This window comes from Lynx canadensis, chromosome C1 (genome assembly GCF_007474595.2).
Source record: "Lynx canadensis isolate LIC74 chromosome C1, mLynCan4.pri.v2, whole genome shotgun sequence".
Classification (NCBI taxonomy): domain Eukaryota; kingdom Metazoa; phylum Chordata; class Mammalia; order Carnivora; family Felidae; genus Lynx; species Lynx canadensis.
In genome coordinates, this window is record NC_044310.1 from 20,663,920 (window position 1) to 20,686,008 (window position 22,089).

At 43.3% G+C, this 22,089-nt stretch overlaps 1 protein-coding gene across 3 annotated transcripts; it reads right to left on the reverse strand.

Annotated features, from left to right (window-relative positions):
• Nucleotides 1-1,609: 1,609 nt before the first annotated feature.
• On the reverse strand, nt 1,610-18,576 carry RPA2 (replication protein A2). 3 transcript variants are annotated; one of them, XM_030323866.1, is made up of 11 exons: nt 18,267-18,576; nt 17,923-18,029; nt 13,398-13,499; nt 13,158-13,271; nt 10,906-10,980; nt 10,282-10,398; nt 4,299-4,406; nt 3,789-3,883; nt 2,486-2,593; nt 2,301-2,332; nt 1,610-2,026 (listed from the first exon to the last, which is right to left on the reverse strand). In XM_030323866.1, exons 1-9 carry the CDS (start codon nt 18,274-18,276, stop codon nt 2,509-2,511), a joined length of 813 nt encoding a protein of 270 aa, XP_030179726.1. In that variant the 5' UTR covers nt 18,277-18,576; the 3' UTR covers nt 1,610-2,026; nt 2,301-2,332; nt 2,486-2,508. The 3 variants fall into 3 exon arrangements, with proteins under 3 accessions (XP_030179726.1, XP_030179727.1, XP_030179725.1); XM_030323867.1 differs by having other exon boundaries at nt 1,610-2,022; nt 2,298-2,332; XM_030323865.1 differs by having other exon boundaries at nt 1,610-2,022; nt 2,298-2,593; nt 18,267-18,575.
• Between the last annotated feature and the right edge of the window lie 3,513 nt (nt 18,577-22,089).

Below are 22,089 nucleotides of genomic sequence, written 5' to 3' on the forward strand. Positions count from 1 at the left end.
CTGGAGACAACGTGTACTGATCGGTTGGAGAGCCTCACCATCCAGTGTAACAGAGATAAGGGAACAAACACAAACCCGGCTCTATGCAGAGACCAACTCAGCTTCCAAGGTCAGTCTAGGCCTGTTCCGTGAGTTAAGACCACAGACCTCACTTCTGGAAGTGGTGGGGCTTTGGTTTCCTAGACTGATGCAGTCACGGAACTAAGCACCACGGACAGCAGGAGATAGGACACAGATAAAAAGGTGACCTGAGTCTCCAGCTGAGATGCGAGCTCCAAGAGTGTCAATATGCAGCCTGGATCCTAGGTACTGCACTTGAGTGTGTCCCTCCTGTGTCTGCTAACACTCCTTCGGGGTGTCCAGACCCACTGCACTTCCTAGGCTTCTTGGCTTCCATACCCCAGCATGGAGCTCTCCAGATGACTACCAAGCAGCTAATACAGGCTGGTGGGCCAGTTCCCATGCCTTCCTGCAGAGACCATCTAAACTACACGGGACCCTGAGGAAGAGTGTGCTCTGGGACAAACAATAAGCAAGAAAGTAAGAAAAAAAGTTCCTTCTTGGCACAGAACCCTTAGGACCAAGCCCACATGCAAAATTCACTTCCGTCTGCATTTAATTGTGGCACCAAATTGAGCAGGATCACAAAAGGGGGCTACCCATTCCTACATAATGGGATTTCTGAGTGGCCAAACACCGCAATGAGGAGAAAGCAATTTCACAGCTAGGAAAGATGAGGTTAAGGGGAAACCATGTCTGGGGTGCCTGGGTGGCTCAGTCCATTAAGCGTCCGACTCTTGAGAGCAGCTCAGGTCGTGATCTCGAGGTTGTGAGATCGAGCCCCGCATTGGGCTGTGCTGACAGCACAGAAACTCCTTAGGATCTCTCTCTCCCTCACCCTCTGCTCCTCCCCTGTGCTCTCTCTCAAAATATAGACAGATCTGCAGATAATGTACTGGTTGACTGACTTTTACGCATGAATATAGCTCCCTAGATAGGAACCGTTCGGCAGGTACAGAAACCACCACCAGACTGTTGTTCACTTTTAGAAACTGGAGGGTGGGGCCTTTCCCGCACTGCTGCTAGTAGGTTTCACTCAGAAACACAGTTAAAGCAGTTACAGAATTTTTATTTGCATGTTATACCTCATTAACTTACCTCAGAATTAGTTCTTTTATTCAAGACATAGCTTACATTCTGGAGTTGTCAAAAACATCTTTGAGCTAGTGTTCCCTCCCACAAGAAGTGGAACTGGTAACGCTGGCCAAAAAATAGCTGTCGGCCTTCAGACAGTCTCCTCTTGGGGTCAAATGGCCGACGCTCAATCCGGCTACATGACCACATACTGCCAGAGTCAAGATTCAGAATGGCAATGCTTGATGCTTTACAAATATCATCTTACTCGAGTTTCACAACAGACCTACAGGAACTGACGCTGTTCTCTTCTCATGAATAAATGGGAGGCCCTCAGAACGGATGTGGCCGGCCCAAGAACCTAACTAGAAGTGGAAAAGCCAGGATTTCAAACCCAAAGCAAGCTATGCTACGTGCCTCGGATAATCAAGTAGTAATTACACCAGCTTAGGAAGAAGAATAACATTTTCACAAATTCTGCAATAGAACTATTTTATTAGACATATGGGGGCACTTATTTTGTATGAAATCGAAGTAACATCTCTTGCTCTCTCCTGCCCTCATGAGGCCACCACTCTAGAACGTAACAACACACTTTCGGCAGCAGCCATGACGAGGTGAAGGAGAGTGCAATTCTGAAAAATAACACCCTATAACCAAGGGGGGGGGGGAACAAAAGCAGGCAGAGATTAGGGGGTTTCTTGGCTCGCTCCCCGCTGAAGGCCCTGGGTCCTGCTCATCTTCTTCCAACAGGAAACATGTTAGGAGTGGAAACTCCCGGGTATAGCTTGAGTAATGCTGCCCAACTCTCTTGGTAGCATCTCTCTTCCACTTCCATTTGTGCTGATGTTGTAAGCGGCTTGTTTGTAACTTCTTTAAGAAAGTCCACTCAAGGGGCACCTGGGTGGCGCAGTCGGTTAAGCGTCCGACTTCAGCCAGGTCACGATCTCGCGGTCCGTGAGTTCGAGCCCCGCGTCGGGCTCTGGGCTGATGGCTCGGAGCCTGGAGCCTGTTTCCGATTCTGTGTCTCCCTCTCTCTCTGCCCCTCCCCCGTTCATGCTCTGTCTCTCTCTGTCCCCAAAATAAATAAACGTTGAAAAAAAAAAAAAAAATAAAAAAAAAAAAAAAAAAAAAAAAAAAAAAAAAAAAAAAAGAAAGTCCACTCAGGTTTACATTCTGTCAGTTGCCCAAAATGGAGCTTCAAAAAACAAAAACAAACAAACAAAAAAGAAGAGCAGTAACTTTCAAAATGAGACCCTTTCTAGATGAAAGCTACTCCCTAGAAGTCAATTGGCCAAACATGCACAGCTGGAGACAACAGATTATGAAAACAGGTCCAGCTGGAAAATACCTCGGGTACTCAAGTAGACCCAGTTACTCTGCATCTGTGGATTTAAAATGATCGTCGTCCACAGTGGAATAGATGTGTCCCTCGTTGCTAAGAAAATCTACAGCTTGCCTAGGAAGAAACAAAGAAAGAAAAAAAAAGGCTCATTTTAAACTGATGCAGAAGACAGGAAACTGCCTTTTGGATATGGCCAAACATAGATTTTACTCACTTCCCATTTTTTTATCTTAGCTAAGAATTCATAGCCACTTTGTTCAGAGGGCTCTTACAAGGAGAAATACCAGTAAAACTGCAAAACTGAGATAATGCACGGAGACAGTGGCTATCAGGGGTGCCTTGGACTCCTCTCCCAAACTGTGTAAACACAAGAAACGAGGGCCTAACTCAAATGCCCGTGTAAGCAAACGAAGAATCTAAAAACACAGTCCAGCTTGCACACAGAATCTCCTAGCATAAACAGCTACTTTTAAAAGTTCCTCTTCCCTACCCATCCATCAACCCTCCTGCTCCCCCTCTGGGAAGTAAAGTTGCAGGGCATAAAGGAAAGATCTTTCCGGAAATGACAGGACACCCTTCAAGGCCCTCTGGATCAGTGTCAGTAACATATGTAGTAACAGTAATAATTTGTAGAGCAATTACCACATGACAGTGATTCTGTACCTCATCAACACTGTAACTCTGAGATAAGAATTAAGATCTTCATTTTGTTTAAAACAGGAAATGAGATTAGACCCGAGCCTTTTTATTCTGTGTAAGCCTAGAATATCAACTGATTTACAGTAACAAGTAACTATCACAAGCACCAAAATACTGTTGGTTGGATTCGTTCACCAGAATCAGGAAGCTGCTTGTCTACCACGGAATCAGAGAAAGGATGTTGGAAGGACCGTCTACAGTTTCAGGGTCAGACAGCCAAACCCACATCTCCACAGTGGAACAGTAACACCAATGGGACTGTTATTATCTGAGGACCAGGAGCCAAGGATCTCACTCCTCCAGACTGAATTCCACAAGACATCAAATTTATCTGGTCAGTTTTTGTCCAAAATTACAATCACCACACGTAATGGGATTCATTATTTGTTAAATGAACAAGTGAATGAATGACGTGACGGGTAGCATCATTTTCGTAAGTCCTTTTTCTTTCTTTCTTTCCGTGACTGGACAACTTCCCTTCTGTCAGTTAAGATTGCAGCTGACAGTTTTGTTTTGTTTTTTTAAACTTACTCCTCCATTACCAGAAAACTCTAGTGAGGTCAAATGGGTACAATTCTGGAGTCCCAGCTGATGGAAACCAAATACTCACTTTATTGAGGCTACAGACATGTGCTGGAGCTGGTTCTTGAGATCCTGAAAGTTTAATCCTTCTGGTCTTGGACAAGCCTTAATCAAACTCAGCACCTGAAGAGTCAAATGAGAAAGATTTTAGCAACTACTCTGAATCCACTCCCTTATGTAAACCTGAGTCCCTTAAAAAAAAATTTTTTTTTAACATTTATTTATTTTTGAGACAGGGAGAGACAGAGCATGAACGGGGGAGGGTTAGAGAGAGAGAGGGAGACACAGAATCTGAAACAGGCTCCAGGCTCTGAGCTGTCAGCACAGAGCCCAATGCAGGGCTCGAACTCACGGACCGCAAGATCGTGACCTGAGCCGAAGTTGGACGCTTAACTGACTGAGCCACCCAGGCACCCCTACCTGAGTCCCTTTATAACAAAGTAATGAATTAGGTACTTAGAAAGCCTTAGAATCATTAAGGAAGTAACAAATTTAGGACTCTCTGTGTCTTGAATTTTTGGAGCCACTCAGTGTTTACCTGGTTTTGGGCCACAGTGAGGCCATTTGCTGGTATGGCGCTATTCCCACCAAAGTTCCCTGCTTCACCCATTCCTGGATTGCTGATAGTTGCTCTCCCTGCTAAGGGCTGAATTAAGAAAGTTCACAACGTTAGAACACTTACCAATTTAAAAAACAGTCCTTGTTATTGTAAATAGCTTATTAATAAGCGGCTCACAAAAAAGAATTTAAGTAGTTTTCCCAGTAACAACTGCTTACATTGGAAGGGATAGCTGTCATCATTAACGAGTATTTCAAAGGAAGGTAAAGTGACCCTCTGAAGCACATAATATCAGAGAGAAGGGTACCTCCTGGCTCATTCTTGTTTTTGTGATGCTGAGGGGAACCAAAGGAAAACTAGCACCGAGAAGAAAATTACCCGGAGATCCGCTATAATGGTATCTTTCCTTGGTGCTTAATCATTTAAACATGCATGCATGTATTCATTCACTCATTTATTATTTTGGGGTATTCTTACCTTGCTCTTGACTTTATTATTATTTTTTTTTTTTTTAATTTTTTTTTTAAACATTTATTTATTTTTGAGACAGAGAGAGACAGAGCATGAATGAGGGAGGGTCAGAGAGAGGGAGACACAGAATCTGAAACAGGCTCCAGGTTCTGAGCTGTCAGCACAGAGCCCGACGCAGGGCTCGAACCCACGGATCGCGAGATCATGACCTGAGCTGAAGTCAGCCGCCCAACCGACTGAGCCACCCAGGCGCCCCATATTATTATTAAAGAAGTTTTATTATTGAAGTACAGTTAACATACAATGTTATACTAGCTTCAGGTGCACAACACAGTGATTTGACAATTTTTTACATTACGCGACGCTCACCATGATAAATGTAGTCACCACCTGTCCCTGCACAATGTTATTACAATAGTATTCACTATATTCCCTATGCTATGCCTCTCCTCTCCGTAACTTACTTACTTTATAACTGGAAGTTTGTATCTCTTACTTCCCTTCACCCATTTCACCCTCTCCCCACAGTCCCACTCAAGCATCTGTGGTCATGTAGGCATGAAGCATGACAAGGAGAGAAAAAAAGTGCCCGTCACTCTTTTGTTCTTTTTTTTTAGCACCAGATTTTAAAAAGTAACGGGCTATAATCACTGTTTCCATTTCCCTTCTTAGTCACTCCCCAGCCCACCACTATTTGGAATCTCACTAAATAGAACTCGGGGGGCTCCTGGGTGGCTCGGTCCAACTCCTGGATTTGGCTCAGGTCATGATATCGCGGTTCGTGAGATCGAGCCTTGCGTTGGGCTCTGCACTGACAGCATAGTAACTTCTTGGGATTCTCTCTCTGTTCCCCCATCCCAACTCTCTCTCAAAATAAATAAACTTAAAAAGCACACAAAAACCCAAAAAACTTTAAATATACCTCTCACACTGTTCTCACCAAAATCAGCAATGACTTTTCAAGCAACCTACCAGACAGTCTCTTTCAGCCCTCCAAACATGTGACTTCTCACAGAAAGACATACTGATCACACTCTTGAAATGTACCCCTCCCTAGACTTCTTGATGGCATATTCTTCTGGTTCCCTACTTACTCAAACTATACCTTCTCAGTATCTCTTACCAGTTTTCTCTCTACCCATCTCCCAAAAGGCTGATCGATCCCCCAGGATTCTATCCCAGACCTCCTTCTAGGCCACAATTCCTTGTTCCCAGCCATTGACTGGACTTACATCCACCTAGCTCTCTCACACGCTTCAAAGTAAAATTACATCCTTCCCCAAACCTGCCTGCCCTGCTCTATTCCAAACCCAATGTGAGTAAACCCAAATGCAATCCTGCAGACTTCAACTGTCCATTCACTCACCTCCCACAACCTGTCACCATAGCCTATCACACAATCTTCGGTGGTGCTCGAGCCCATTCTCCTCACCCTGGCTTCCTGGCGGCATTTTGGCCGCTAAGTCTGGCCTACTCCAGTCAGTCCTTCTCTTTGCTACCACGTTAACAGCTTCTAATCGTGTCCCTCCTCTGACAGAAAGCTTTCAGGTGGCTCCCCCTGCCTGTGGAAATCATATAAACCTAGACATTTAAGACGTACCACTAGATGTCAAAATCTCTATTTTACTCTTGGCCATTTCTTTTCAATACACTTCACTCCCCAGCTGCACCTGGACTTCTTGCCAGCTACAAACATGCCTCTGACCTGAACATGCTGTTCCCTGTCTGGAATGCCCCTCCCTCATCTGCCTAGTAAACGCTGACTTCTCATCCTTCGAGGCCAACTTAACTGCCACTGCCTTTGCAGAGCCTTCTGACACGCCCCAGGCCAGGTTAGCCATGTTCTTTTCTTGGCTCTTACATGTTTGGCCCATTCCCTCTCACAACAGCCATCATGCTGTTCTCCTGTCACTTTCCTCCACTAGCCCCTTCATCCTCACACAGTGCCTGGTGCAGTACGTGCCCAGTCGATGTTTAACCTACTAAACTGAATAAATAAGCAAGATAGAAGATCAAATATGGTTAAGTGCCCATTACAGGTGTAAGAGCACTGTGGAAGTTCATCAGGAGAAATCCCATCCAGTCAGGAGAGTCCATCATTTAATAAACATTCATTAAACGCCTACTGCTTTGAGGTAATAAACAAAAATCAATCACGATCCCTTGTTTTCAAGTTAGATGCCTTCACACTGCCTGCTGTGAAACAGAAGCTTTACATGTTATGATCTAAGAATACCGAACTGAATACGATTTCTTACCCAGATACTCTGCTTGAAAGGGTTTCATGTCCTCCTTCACATAGCCCCACCTCCTGTACCTGGGACTTGGTTTAGGCATCACCTGCTCCAAGGGGGTCTTTCTTTTCTTAAGTACGCTTCATGCCCAGCGCTGAGCCCAACAAGGGGCTTGAACTCACAACCCTGAGATCAAGATCTCAGCTGAAATCAAGAGTAGGACGCTTAACTGACTGAGTCACCCAGGTGCCCCTCCAAGGGGTCTTTCTTGATGTCCAGATCAGGACAGGAAACCCTTCTCCGTGGTTTCACAGCACCCTGTGCTTGCCACTTACACTGCTCTCACAGCTTAAAGTGATCTGAATCTCCAATGCTCAGACACCAACTCTTTGAGGGGGGGGGGGTTTATTTACTCAATACAATTGTCTACACCCCCAGTTTCTACTCCCTAACCACCCACCCTCAATTTAAAATCATTTTTATGATATATTTGATACATACATATATGTCATTAAATACGGTAATATAAGAGACACCCCTTAACTTTTTAAAAAACTTTATTTAAGTAACCTCTATACCCAATGTGGGACATGAACTCATGATCCCAAGATCAACAGTTGCATGCTCTTCCAACTGAGCCAGCCAGGTGCCCCAACATCCTAAACTTTCTATACACAATTCTGTTCTTTTTAACCTACTTCCCCCATCTTCTACCACCAAAGCCTCCCTTTTGGAGATCCATGTTTTTAATTTTTTTAAACCTATTTTTTTTTTAGTTTTATAATTCTTTTCAATGTTCATTGATTTTTGAGAGAGAGAGAGAGAGAGAGAGAGAGAGAGAGAGAGAGACAAAGCATGAGCAGGAGAGGGGCAGAGAGAGAGGGAGACACAGAATCCAAAGCAGGCTCCAGGCTCTGAGCTGTCAGCAGAGCCCAAGGCGGTACTTGAACCCACCACTGCAAGATCATGACCTGAGTCAAAGTTGGATGCCCAACTGACTGAGCCACCCAGGCATCTCCCCCTTTTTTTAAAAACTTTTTATAATTGTTTTTTAAGTTTACTTTTTAAGAGAGAGAGAGAGAGAGTGTGTGAGTGGGACAGGGGCAGAGAGAGAAGTGGGGGGGACAGAGGATCTGAAGCAGGCTCTGGCTGACAGCAGAGAGCCTAATGTGGGGCTTGAACTCACAAACTGTGAGATCATGACCTGAACCTAAGGCAGACACTTAATTAGCCGCGTCACCCAGGCGCCCCAAAGATCCATGTTTCTAAATCGAACAGGAGACCTCTCCCATCACCTTCCCTGACTTCAAGGCAGCATTCTACAGTTGACTGCCACCCCCTCCTTCCTAAAAATACTCTTTTCAGAATCTTCTACAGAATCACATTCCCTGGTTTCCTCTTGCCCAATTTGCAACTTCTTTGACTTCCACTGGCTCCTCTTCTCCAAATTGCTAAAGATTAGTGTGTCCCAGAGCTCAGGTCTCTGACCTCTGAACTCCCCAGTTACCTTATCTAATCCAAGGCTTTAAGTATCACCTACACGACGACTCCCAAAGTTCTACCTCCAGCCCTGACCTCTCCCCCTGGGATCCCAGTTCTACATATTCAACCATCCATTCTGTTCTCCACTTGGATATTGCACGAGCACCTCATATTTGGGAAGTCCAAACAGAAGTCTGGATTTTACCCCCAGATTTGCTAGCTTCATCTGGTTGCTCATGCCCCAAACCCAGAAGTCATTTTTGAACTCTCCCTCTTTATCTCATGTCCCCACCAAGAAGTCCTGTCAGCTCCACCTCCAAAATCCGTCAGAATCCAACTACTCCTTACCCCAGCTGCTGCTACCATTCCCAAATCAATTCTGTTGCCATTCTTAGAGCCCCATAATCTGTACTCCATACAATAGCCCAGCCCAAATGAATTTTTTAAAAGACAAATCAGACCACATCACTCCCCAGATGAAACCTTCTAAGGGCCTAGAGTAATGACTGGCACATACCAGGCTCGATAAATATTTCTCCAAGAAATGAATGAATGAACGAATGAATACATTTATCTCTGTATCCCCAGTGCTTACCAAACTGTTTGGCATAGAATAGGATGCAATAACATCCTTGGTGGCTGAAGAGTTTTCTAGTCTCTCCTACTGCGACCAATCCCCCCACCTTGGCACCAGAATCACCTAAGGATATTCTTCTTGTTCTTTTTTTGCTAACTTTATTTTTAAGTTTATTTATTTATTTATTTGGGGGGTGGGGAGAATGAATGAGCAGAGGAGGGGCAGAGAGAGAGGGAGAGAGAAGAGAATCCCAAGCCGGCTCCGCACTATCAGCGCAGAGCCTGACGCGGGGCTTGAACTCACGAACCATGAGATCATGACCTGAGCTGAAACCAAGGGTCAGACACTTAACTGACTGAGCCACCCAGGTTCCCTGCTATATTTTTTTAATTTGAGAGAGAAAGAGAGCATGAGCGGGAGAGAGAGGCAGAAGGAGGGAGACAGAGAGAGAATCTCAAGCAGGCTCCGTGCACAGCATAGAGCCTGACGCGGGGCTCAATCCCACGACCCCTGGCTCGTGACCTGAGCCGAAACCTAGAGTTGAACACTCAACTGACCAAGCCACCCAGGCACCCCTTTTGCTAATGTTTTTTAAAACAAGCTCCACACCTAACATGAGGCGTAAACTCACAACCCCGAGATTAAGACTCACATGCTCTACCAACTGAACCAGCCAGGCACCCCTAGATAATCTAAGGACGTTCTAATACAAGAATCAATAAACCTTTTGTGGGGTCCTAGATGGACTAGCCAAATGGAATTCACACAGCAGAAAAAAAATGTTGAGAAATTTCAATATTCAGCAAGAAAAATAACTTCAGGGGCAAAATAATGGTCCATAATGTTTCTTATTTAGCCAACAGGTTTGAAAAAAAGCAGTAAAATACCTCCTAGTGGGGGTTTTTCTATGAATATAATCCTAGAGCCAAGTGCTCAGCCTGTAATTATACGTCTACACTTGAAGGTTGTCTTAGGCCTCAGCCTTTCAAGTCAGTGGGGTCAGAGGAACTTGTAATTCTGAGAAACATGAGTGCTTCCTTTGGCACATGGCAAAGCTCACAAAGAAAATGTTCTGAGGACGGAGTGAGGCCTTTCTTCTGGCCCAACCTTCAAAATGTCAAGAAAATCAAAGCTGTAGCACAGAGCGGTCTATGTTCTTCCAGAGAAGAGGGAAAATTCTGAGAGTAAAGGTGCTCACCTGGCTGTTAGCTTTGCTCAGGATCATGTGTGCGTTGACTACTTCCAGAATATGTGTGGTGAATTCATTCATATCCTCCAGAGGCATGATCTTAAAGGCTACCAGGCTTTTTTTGTTCTTTTGAAATAAAGAGAAAAAGGTAAATAAGGCATGAGCACATTCAAATCAACTTCAGGTTAAAACACCGTGGCACTTTTCCTGGTTATATTTTGCCAAAATGGAGAAAATGTATTATATACTTCAAATTTTTAAGGTTAATCCAAATAAAGTTATTAATGGGAGAAAAAACCAAGGCTAGAGCTCAGAGCTGTTCAATGACTTGCGCGAGCTTATACAACCAAGCAGAGGATAGTCTGACTGCGAATCCTGTGTCCTCCTTTTACCCCTAGCGGATGCCACAGATGGCAATTATAGGCAGGGATCCTATTCTTTCCCTACCATTCTGTTAGTTTCATATTAAGGTCAAAACCCGTTATTTCTTTGAAGAGAATAATGAAAAAATTTCAGTCTAACACCCATTGAATATAAAGGCTTGGTTCAATCTTAAGTATCCTAAACTCAGGCATGAATCCAGAAACTGCTTCATGCAAACATATTTCAACTATGATTTTTTTCTGACTTTACCTGAAAAGATCTCAGATGGCCAGCCACTTTTACATACGTTTCTGGAGGAACCACTGTGTTTTCACTGCTGGCATCCTAAAAGATAAAATATGTATCACACTAAGGTTTTAGAGATGTTGGTGAAACTCTGAAACTGCTAAATTATAAGGGTGCCTGGGTGGCTCAGTCGGTTAAGCGTCCGACTTGGGCTCAGGTCATGATCTCACGATTTGTGAGTTCGAGCCTTGCGTCAGGTTCTGTGCTGACAGCTCAGAGTCTGGAGCCTGCTTCAGATTCTGTGTCTCCTTTTCTCCCTGCCTCTTCCCTGCTCATGCTCTGTCTCTCTCTCTTGCTCTCAAAAATAAATAAACATAAAAAAAAAAAAAAAAAGAAAAGAAAGAAATGAAAAACTGCTAGGGGCCCCTGGGTGGCTCAGTCGGTTGAGTGTCCAACTTCAGTTCAGGTCATGATCTTACAGTTCGTGGGCCTTGCATTGGGCTCCATGCTGACAGTGTGGAGCCTGCTTGGGATTCTCTCTCTCTTCCTCACTCCTGCACTCTCTCTCTCAAAATAAATAAATTAAAAATATACATATATTAAAAAAAAAAAGACAATATGCACTCGTGTTCAAATGGTCTTGGGCATACAACTTTCTGGTGGATACACTTATCAGCACAGCAACTCTACCTTTAGGATTTTAAGGAAATAATTAAGAACATGCATTTAGATTTAGCTTTAAATGCAGCTCTTTATCTTGAGGTTTTGAGTTCAAGCCTCATGTTGGGTGTAGAGATTACTTAACACTTAAAGCTTCAAGAATATTCATATGGCATAGTTTAGAATACTAAAAAATTGAAAACAACCTAAATACCCAACAGTCATGCATTTATACAATGGGATACTTCACACCATTGCAAGTGATAATGTAGAACTTAAAGTCAGACATTTAACCGACTCAGCCACCTAAGCAACGCCCCTTTCTTTTATTTTTTTGAGAGAGTGCAAGTGGGGGAGGAATAGAGAGTACGAGAGAGAATCTCAAGCAGGCTCTGTGCTGTTAGCACAGAGCCTGATGTGGGGCTCAAACTCATGAAACTGTGAGATCGTGACCTGAGCCGAATAACCACAAGTCAGACACTTATCTGACTGAGCCATCTAGGCACGCCCCGGCCCCCACACCTTTTTTTAGAGAGTGAGAGGGAGAGAGAAAGCACGAGCACATGAGTGGGGAAGAGGGACGGAGGGAGAAAGAGAATCTCAAGTAGGCTCCATGCTCAGCGTGGAGCCTGACACAACCGTGACATCGTGACCTGAGCCGAAATCAAGAGTCAGATGCTTCACCAACTGAGCCCCCATGACATCCCTAATTTTTCATTATTAGAAACAATGCTACGATCAAGATTCTTACAGCTGAATCTTGGCACACATCTTTAATTACTTCCTTAACGTAAACCTCTAGCAGTGGAATGCCAGGTCAACATTTTTATGATGGGTGATTTTGACCACCGGCTGATTGCTGAGGTAGGTTATATTCATCAGTACTCAAACCATCAAGGTAGGATGGTATTCGCTTTCCTGGAGAAATAATGGCAAATCATTCAACGAACATTCTAAGTGCTAAGTGCCAGAGGCACTGTGTTAGCTACTACTCTTACCAGAAGTGGACATTCTTTTTTTTTTCTATGCTAATTTAATAAGTTAAAAATGGTACCTTAATGTTTATTAAACCTGCTTGTTACCATTGCAAATTATGTTTCACCTTTTATGAATTATCTCTGCATCTTCTTTGCCCATTTTTCTAAGACGCAGTGGCTTTTTTTTTTTTTTGCTTTGTAATAGCTTTTACTAATTGAAAAATGTTAACATTTGTATGTGTCACAAAAAACCTTCCCGCTGATTTAAACAATATTTACCGAGGGCCCACCATGTAACTAGCACTGTTCTAGGTGAGGGGGATACAATGGTGACCGAGACAAAAATCCCTGTCCTAAAAAACAAAAGAACAATAACAACAACAACAAAACCCCGTTTTCACGGAGTTTACATTCTAGTGCCTCCTGTCACTTGCCTTTTAACTTTGTTTATAAGGATAGTGAAGTTGAGAACATTTGAAACTTCCACGAAACCAAATGTATTAACCTTTCATTGCAGGGCCTCTGCCTTTGATATCTTGCTTGTAAATTATTCTTACAGGAAGAAATTACAAAGTGAGACAAAAGAAGTTCAACCTCTCCAAAGCCCCAAAGTAACCCCACCCTGAAACAGCCGCTTACATCTGTGTCAACCCACTGGCGAACATCCATGGGTGCAGCTGTCATGTCATCTACTTTGTAAACAATGTTGGTTGGAGCCTTCTCTGCATGTCTGATGATACCCACAATAGTGACCTAGATCAGAAAGTAAAAAAAAGTTGGCTTTTCCTGGAAACTAAAACAACATTTATGTGTTTTTAAAGAAAGTTTATTTCATTCTTCATATGAGCAAGGGAACCTGCAACAAATTACTTTACTTACCTGTGAAATCTCAACCTTCCCAATTCTGAACACTTCATCGACCAGGGTGGCAGAAAGCAGCTGAGATATGGTACAGGGTACAATGTGCTGGGCTCGGGCTCTCTGAAAAGGAAAAGTACGCATAAATTCAATTAAGGAATTCATAATTACCACTCGTTAACACCTTTTATGTGCGAAGCACTTTACACAATCCTAACACTGACTCTTCAGAATGAATCTCACTGGGGCGCCTGGGTGGCTCAGTCGGTTGAGTGTCCGACTCCGGCTCAGGTCACGATCTCAAGGTTTGAGTTTGAGCCCCGTGTCAGGCTCTGTGCTGACAGCTTCAGATTCTGTATCTCTCCCTCTCTCTGCCCCTCCTGTGCTCATGCTCTGTCTCTCAATAATAAATAAATGTTTAAAAAAAAAAAAAAAAAGAATGAATCTCATTACCCCTGCTTCGCAGAGATGGAAACCAAGGTTATATAGCTAACAAATGCCATACTTGAGAATCCAAACCAGGCTTGTTTGACCCCAAAGCTCCCAGTCAATTGAGAAGTCTGTGGGACACGAGGGATTCACCGAAATGACCAGGCCAGAATGGGGACAACATAAGGAAGGATGACCTGCTTCCAGAACAAAACTTTAACTCCAATTTTAGAATGAAGGCAAGCTGGAGCTGGCCGTTCAGGTCACCAATGACATGAGATGGTATTTGGAAAGGGTTTGAGAAATGGCCAGAGGAGACAGAACTTTGGAGTTGCTCTAAGTGTTGTGATAAAATATAAGAAAACGTTAGAGGTACGGCTTCCTTAAGAACAGATGTTCTGACAATCAGATGGAAGTCTTGGGGCAAACGGGATAAGGGTTTGGCCACACTGGGCCAGTGTGGGCCTTTTCTTAAAGGGAAAGGACACGGTGCGGGCGGAAGACTGTCTAGTGAGGACACTGAAATCCCATCTAAAAGCGGCCTACCGACAACGTAAACTCTTCTTGTCACCTACCACTGGCCAGGGCTTGTCTCATGGCATGAAGATGAGGAAAATGGGATAGGATTTGCTCACAACACATTCCTACCTAATGGAGGCAGAGGTGTAAATAATAGACCTGGTCTGGGTATACTCTTGAATGAGATGCACTACGTGGGATCCCAGAAAAACATACCGGCACTTTCGAGAGGCAGCATTTGGGCTCCACCTTGAAGTGTGAAAACTTGGATAGTGAAAAAACAGAGAGCGAGGGATGGGCATGACAGACTAAGGGTACACAGGCACTCTCGCAAACTCATAGAGGGAATAAGTACACGGAAGAAAATGCACGACGGATTAGAGAGATTACAATTCTTCCTGTCAGACATCAACAACCCAACAGCTGTTCTACATGGAAGACAGAACGTAATAGACTCTCAGCATTCATGGATTTAGAAGGCGCAGCTTTGTCCTGAAGGTCCATATGATACTAGTAGAGTATTTCCTTCTGCTGAAGCATAATTTTGAATGGGGAGCCTTGCCAGGATGGTAAAAAGTAAGCCCCGCTAACTACCAGCACACGTCACAAAAAGTGGCAGTAAAGCTTGAGGGTTAAGATTATGGCTCTATCAGGAGCAGTGTGCTCTTGGTCATGTTTTTCAACTCATTTGTATCTTAGTTTTCTTAGCTGTAAAACTAGGAATGATAAAAATTCCGAAAATTAAGTATATGGTGAAGTACGTAGAATAATACCTGGCACGTTGTAAGCACTCAAAAAAGGTTAGCAATTATTACTTTAAAAAATTTTCCTTCTGTTTATTTATTTTTGAGACAGAGCATGAGTGGGGGAGGGGCAGAGAGAGACGGAGACACATAATCCAAAGCAGGCTCCGGGCTCTGAGGTGTCAGCACAGAGCCCAACACAGGGCTCGAACTCGCGAACCGTGATGAGATCGTGCCCCGAGCCCGAAGTCAGACATTTAACCGACTGAGCCACCCAGGCACACCCCCTGCTCCCCCACCAAAAATGTTAGCAATTATTATGTCAGCTACTGCCCCTGTTTTATGTGCAACAGCTTGTGAAGGAATCAGTAGTGATGCTTTTCAATTTTATTTTATGGTACTTTATAGGCAAGATTACATGTGATATTAGTATTTATAGATTTAAAATTTGCTGAGGTCCCATGTTTTAGTTCTCACTACTCTATACTGTTTCCATCTATGAAAGGTGAGATTTTCATTGTATTTTTAGCATAAGAAAACTATGAACCACTATTGGTAGCAGGAACAAGAACATGGGCTTTGGTGCCACAGTTCTATAGACCTGCGTTCAATCCCAGCTTCATAGCCCTGGACATGCCACCACCTCTTCCGTAAAACAGGGAGATCTACCTTTCAAATTGTAAACAAAACATAATGTATATAAAAATGCTAATGTTTATCTCTCCATGAAGTGTGTACTCAATAAATAAATACTATTCCAATAATGATTGAGGTGTTAGCAATACCTTCAAGTTCATCTCAAATCACAGGTATTTCTTGTTTTTTAACAAGCACATATTATGTGCCAGGAATTGGTTACAAGGAGTTCCTGGTTTGTTCCAAAGAGGTTCACAGAGCATGTGAATGTATATTTATTTGAAAATAGAATTATTTTCTCGTTGACTACAAACTATAGGTTACTCTGGACAGTGCTGTATGAAACTACCATCTTTAGGGGAAAAAATGATCAGTATTGAAAATTTCATATGATTCAATAAAATATAACAGGTTTACAGGAGACAGGAAACATTTTGGATAAGGTGATTATCTAATTTACTGTTGAAAAAGCACTAGATTGAAAACCAGCAAGATCTGGGTATGAGTCTTCAGCTTATAACCAGTAGCACTCTCCGAAAAGCTGTCTTAATACACGGCCCAAGCAAGGGATCCGGAGATAAAAATTCTATCAACTGGAATGAAGAAAATAGTTACGCTCAGAAAAGATAAAAACTAATGCTCTATCTTTTGTTTTCTTCTTCACAACCTCAAGGAAGACAAAAGCGTACCGGAGTCCCCTGTGGTCTTGGCTGGGAAAAAGAAAACTACAATACAGAGAAGCTGCTTACCAGATTTTGGATTCGCTCAGCATCACGTGTGCACTGTCTAGAGTTCCGTTTACTTACTAGCTATATAAGCTTAGGCAGTCCCTTAATCTCCCAGAGCCTCTGTTGTACAATGGAGTAAACAATAAATACGTTATGGGATTATAGGAAACAATCTGTACGAAAAATATAATGCAGTGTCAAATGTATGGTAATTATCGACGAATTCTTTCCCACCGACACACCCCTGAATTAATAGTTTAGGTGAAAGCTTATCAACCCATACAAAAAACAGAGAACTTCCTAATATTGAACCTGAACACCACATGTGAACGACAGCTAAAGAGTAGCCACATCAACCTTGTGTTTAAAGGATGAAATCAGGGGCGCCTGGGTGGCTCGGTCGGTTAAGCGTCCGACTTCAGCTCAGGTCATGATCTCACGGTCCATGAGTTTGAGCCCCGCGTAGGGCTCTGTGCTGACAGCTCAGAGCCTGGAGCCTGTTTCAGATTCTGTGTCTCCCTCTCTCTCTGCCCCTCCCCTGTTCATGCTCTGTCTCTCTGTCTCAAAAATAAACAAACGTTTAAAAATAAAAAATAAAAAAATTAAAAAAAAATAAAGGATGAAATCAACGGTAGTTGTTAAAGGCAAACTCATTCCTGCAAGAGTGAATAAGAAGCATTTGGACAGCTTTTTACGCATAGCTTTCCTATACATCACATTACCTCACCTATCAATTCTCAGAACCACCCTGTGATAGAAGTCGTACTAGTACCATTTATCAGATGAGAAAAACCAAGGGCCACAAGGTTCAAGTTGCTGCACTAAAGTCACCGCCAGTTAAAAGCCGATTCTTGACGCTATGTATTTGGGCTCCATCACTCATGTCTTTTTTAATAAAAATATCTGGGATCACTTATTAAAAGGGACTATAAGGCAGGCACTTATATATACCACAATATTAAGTCTCACAACAACTTTGTAAGGCATGTATTATTACAATATTACATGTATTATTACAACATATAAGGCATGTATTATTAATCCCATTTAGCAGTAATCCCACTTGATTCCTGAGGTTAAGAAATTTGTCCAATGAGACCATTAGTGTCAGAGCAACAGAACACAGATCCACCTGACTTCCAACACCATGCTCTTTCCACCGCTTTTTATCACCTCATTACATTTAATTAAAAAAAATTTTTTTTTCAAATACACGAAGAAGGCAAAATAGGCTAATACCAGTTCAGTTTGTCCACAAAACTGATTCCTTAGTAAACTTCAAAATAAAGTCAAAAAAATAGTGGAAGTGAAAGTGGGAGAAATTTCATTTTTGAAAGTTACAGCACTCAACTGTAAGATTCCATACGACAATAGTTGGTAATTATCCAATCAGTTCATGTTTAACACCTTTCGCCGCAGACATTTTCTCTCAGGGATGAGTTAGGAGCTTCAGGCCAGAATAAAATAAAACGAAATGCTCTTTCAACCTACTGATTTCTTTTCAGCCTGGGAAGGTGTCGGCATTCCGAAGCCCCCCGGGGACTGTGTGTAGCCGCCGCCGACTCCGCCAAAGGAAGTGCCATAGCTTTCAGATCCGCCTGGTTTTAAACAACAGTATTAATGCCTGTGCTGCTTCCCAAGCCTCTGAAGAGCCCACCGGGCCCCTCAGGCTTCACCCCACGGCCAACCACTCCCAGCGTCGCCCTAATCTTCCCCACCACCTAGCCCCGGGCCCTCGCCCCTTGCCCACCCCGTCCCTCCCCCACTCCCCCCGCCACACGTCTGTCCGACCCCTCGCCCTCTTGCTAAATCCTCCTTGCGACGCTCATCCTTACCAAACCACATCTTGGTCACGATCCCCTCAGGAGAGAGGCCCAGAAGACTCCCGTCTAGTGGGTTGGCCGGGATCCTCAGAACCCCCTTTCGCCCGCAGTGCTACACCTACTTCCCGCGGGTGCCACAAACTCCTTCCCGCGAAGGACGGAGCCAATCAGCGTCCAGAACGCTTCGTCCTTCAGCCAATCAATGCTCACGAACTCTACACTTTTTCCTGTCTTCCCAGGCCCTGCTTAAGAAAACGCGCCCTGCGCTGCCACGGGGGGCCCGAAGGCTCTGCGGCCATTTTTACTACGGGCAAAACACGCTGCGCAAGCGGAAGCAAGCAGCAGAGAGAGGCTGATGGGCGGTGTCTCAAGAAAACAACCAAGCAAAATGATAATTCCGTAGCTCAGGCCGTATAATCCCACCTCCGCCAGATGGGCGACACTTTACATCACTTCCTTTGTTAGGCGTCCTCCTGTTCCCGCCAAACTCTCACCAATCAGACGTCGCCGTAATCTACATCGTTACAGCAGAATTCAGGCCTCGGCGACGCCGCCTCGCCGTCGTGCGGCGCTTGCGCACCGGGGGACCTCGCCTTACGAGCTTCACAGCCCCTCGTGGGGTTGCTAGTTCCTTTCCTCAAAAAAAAGCCGAGTTCTTTCCTCGTATCCGCATTCCCTCGTCCTGATTCTTCCCAGCGAGGCTATAAGGCACTTACACTCTCTTCCCCAAAATATGTGAGGATGGCATCCTGCTCCTGCCCCGCCATCCACCCCAGGGTAATACGCCTCTGCATCCCCTGCATCCCCGATTACTTAACCACTTCTTCATACAACTTTGTTCTGTCCGTCCTGTAGAGAGGGGAACGCGCCTGTCAGTTCCTTCCTCTAAATATCACTAGGTTGGCACACCTCGCTTATGTGATAAGTATTTAATGTTGCGTCTTGTGTTCCAAGGTCTGTGCTGGCCCCAGGGTTCAATAGTAAGATAGACATGGTATCTGGGTTCCTGGGCCATTTTATTTTTCTGAAACTGCAGACACTGCCTTAAATATTTTACATTCACTAACTCAACCCTGTGAGGTAGGTGAGTACCGTTTATTGTCCCGATTTTACAAAGGGGGCAGCTGAGGCAAAGAAAGGCTAAGTTGTGGAAGTCGGCATTCAAGCCCAGGAAGTCTGATTGCACCAACCAGTGTAGTCACTATACCTTCTTGTACATCTTAGAACTGGAGCACAAACTCAAGTTGACAACCGGGGTCAGGCAGCAAAACTGTAGATGTAGTGGGTTAGATAATAGAGGGAAACTTTTTACTTTTTTCTCCGCAGTGAGAAAAACAACCATGCAAACATAATGGTAAACAGCAACCAACCCAATGAATATGGGCCTAGTGTTGCCATTTATGTGCTTCTTTAGCAGATGCCAGAAATTTTGATTTTTGTGTAAAAAATTTCTGAATTTTAAGTGTTTTTAAGTAAATTTAAAAATCTTAAAAAAACACCGTGTAGGCCAAAGAAAAGGTATCTGTGGGTCAGACATTGCCCATCTCCCACCTCTTACCTATGTAAATTCTGTAAGCCTCCGGGGGGCCCCTGGGTGGTTCAGGCAGTTAAGCCTCTGACCTGCTCAGGTCATGATCTCACAGTTTGTGGGTTTGAGCCCTGCACCGGCTTTGTGCTGACAGCTTGGAGCCTGGATCCTGCTTTGGATTCTGTGTCTCCCTCACTCTCTGCCCCTCCTGCACTCGCTCTCTCTCTCTCTCAACAATAAATAAACACTAAAAAAAAATAAAATTTAAATTCTGTAAGCCTCCAAATCAACACCGAGGAATAAACAAGATACAGCCAAGGACAAAAACTTGAGGCATACCGTGAGGACACTGTTATATTAAGCCCAAGGTGGTTGAAATTTACATAATCTGGCAAATAAGAGTATATTTGATATATAGGGTAACATGTTTGGAATTATGAGTATTCTGGGAAATTTTAAGATGTGGGTTCACTTGAGGTAATTGTCTTCATGTGGGTTCTACTAGTTATAAATTCAGCCGAGAAGATCATACATTTAAAAATAAATGAAATGAAAGTGTCTTAATTAAAATACTGCACAAGGCAAAACATCAAAATAAGATTTTCTTCACACCTTTTCAAGAGCTTGACGACCTAATGAACTGAGCAGAGGGCTCAGTTCTCAATCAGCACTAAAATAATTCTGTGACTTATGTGTGTGTGTTTGTGTGCATGTTCGTGATTTCATCTCTCAAGGTTTGCTCTTGTCAAGTTGAAGTCTTCCTTTTCCCTCTCCAGGTATGGTAGTTCCTCAAAAAATGAAAAGTAAAATTACCATATGATCCAGCAGCTCTATTTCCGGGTATATACCCCAGAGATTGTAAGAGACCCCCAAAGAACCAAAAGAGACTCAGATACTTGTACACCCACATTCATAGTAGCATATTTCACAGCAACCCAAGTATCCACTGACAGATGAATGGAAAACGAAATGTGGTATGGGCATACAATTGAATATTTTCATCCTTAAAAAGGAAGGAAATTCTGACACATGCTAAAATACCAGGGAACATAGTGCGAATGCCACTGAACTGTACATTTTAAATGGTTAGGGGTGCCTGGATGGCTCAGTGGGTTAAACCTCAGATCATGATCTCATGGCTCTTCATTCAAGCCCCACATTGGGCTCTGCACTGACAGCTCAGAGCCTGGAGCCTGCTTCAGATTCTGTGTCCCTCTCTCGCTGCCCTCTCTCTCTCTCTCTCTTCCTCTCTCTCTGTCTTCCTCTCTCTCTCTGCAAAATAAATAAACATTACCAAAAAAAATTTTTTTAATGGTTAAAATGGGGCACCTGGATGGCTCCGTTGGTTAAGCATCCGACTTTGGCTCAGGTCATGATCTCGCAGTTCACGAGTTCGAGCTCCACATCAGGCTCTGTGCTGACAGCTGGGAGCCTGGAGCCTGCTTCAGATTCTGGGTCTCCCTCTCTCTCTGCCCCTCCCCTGCTCACATCTGTCTGTCTCTCTCTCTCAAAAATTAAAATAATGAAAACATTTAATAAGTAAAATGGTTAAAATGATGAATATTATTTTATGTATATTTGGCCACAGTTAAAAAAAAAAAAAAAGCCATGGGGCGCCTGGGTGGCTCAGTCGGTTGAGCGCCGACTTCAGCTCAGGTCACGATCTCGCGGTCCGTGAGTTCGAGCCCCGCATCGGGCCCCTGTGCTGACAGCTCAGAGCCCGGAGCCTGTTTCAGATTCTGTGTCTCCCTCTCTCTGACCCTCCCCCATTCATGCTCTGTCTCTCTCTGTCTCAAAAGTAAATAAACGTTAAAGAAAATTTTTTTTAATAAAAAAATAAAAAATAAAAATAAATTTAAAAAAAAGCCATTTCAACTTCTCATGTCATTTTGCCTCCACTTTATAAATGCACATATTTTAATCAGAACTGTCCCTACATTGATGAATTTTCATTAGACTTAATTTCCTGCTCAATTTTCTCTACAGTGAGATTTACTCATTTCTAATTTTTTCCATTTTTAATTATACTAAAATAATTTTTATGTGAATCAGTTCTTTCCTGGACAAATTTTATACTGAGTGCTTAATTCATTATTCAAGTTTGATCCAAACCAAATTTTACTAATTTTTCACATCTGCCACTGTAGTTTTATGGGTGCTTATTATTTCTATCAAGAACAATTTGATTCAGGGGACTTTTTGAAGTTGTCAATGTTACACACAACATGTGATTCTCCAACTTTTACTGGGTAACAATTTTCAGTTTTATATTGTACTGATTCTTTCTACCAGTAATAATAGATATGA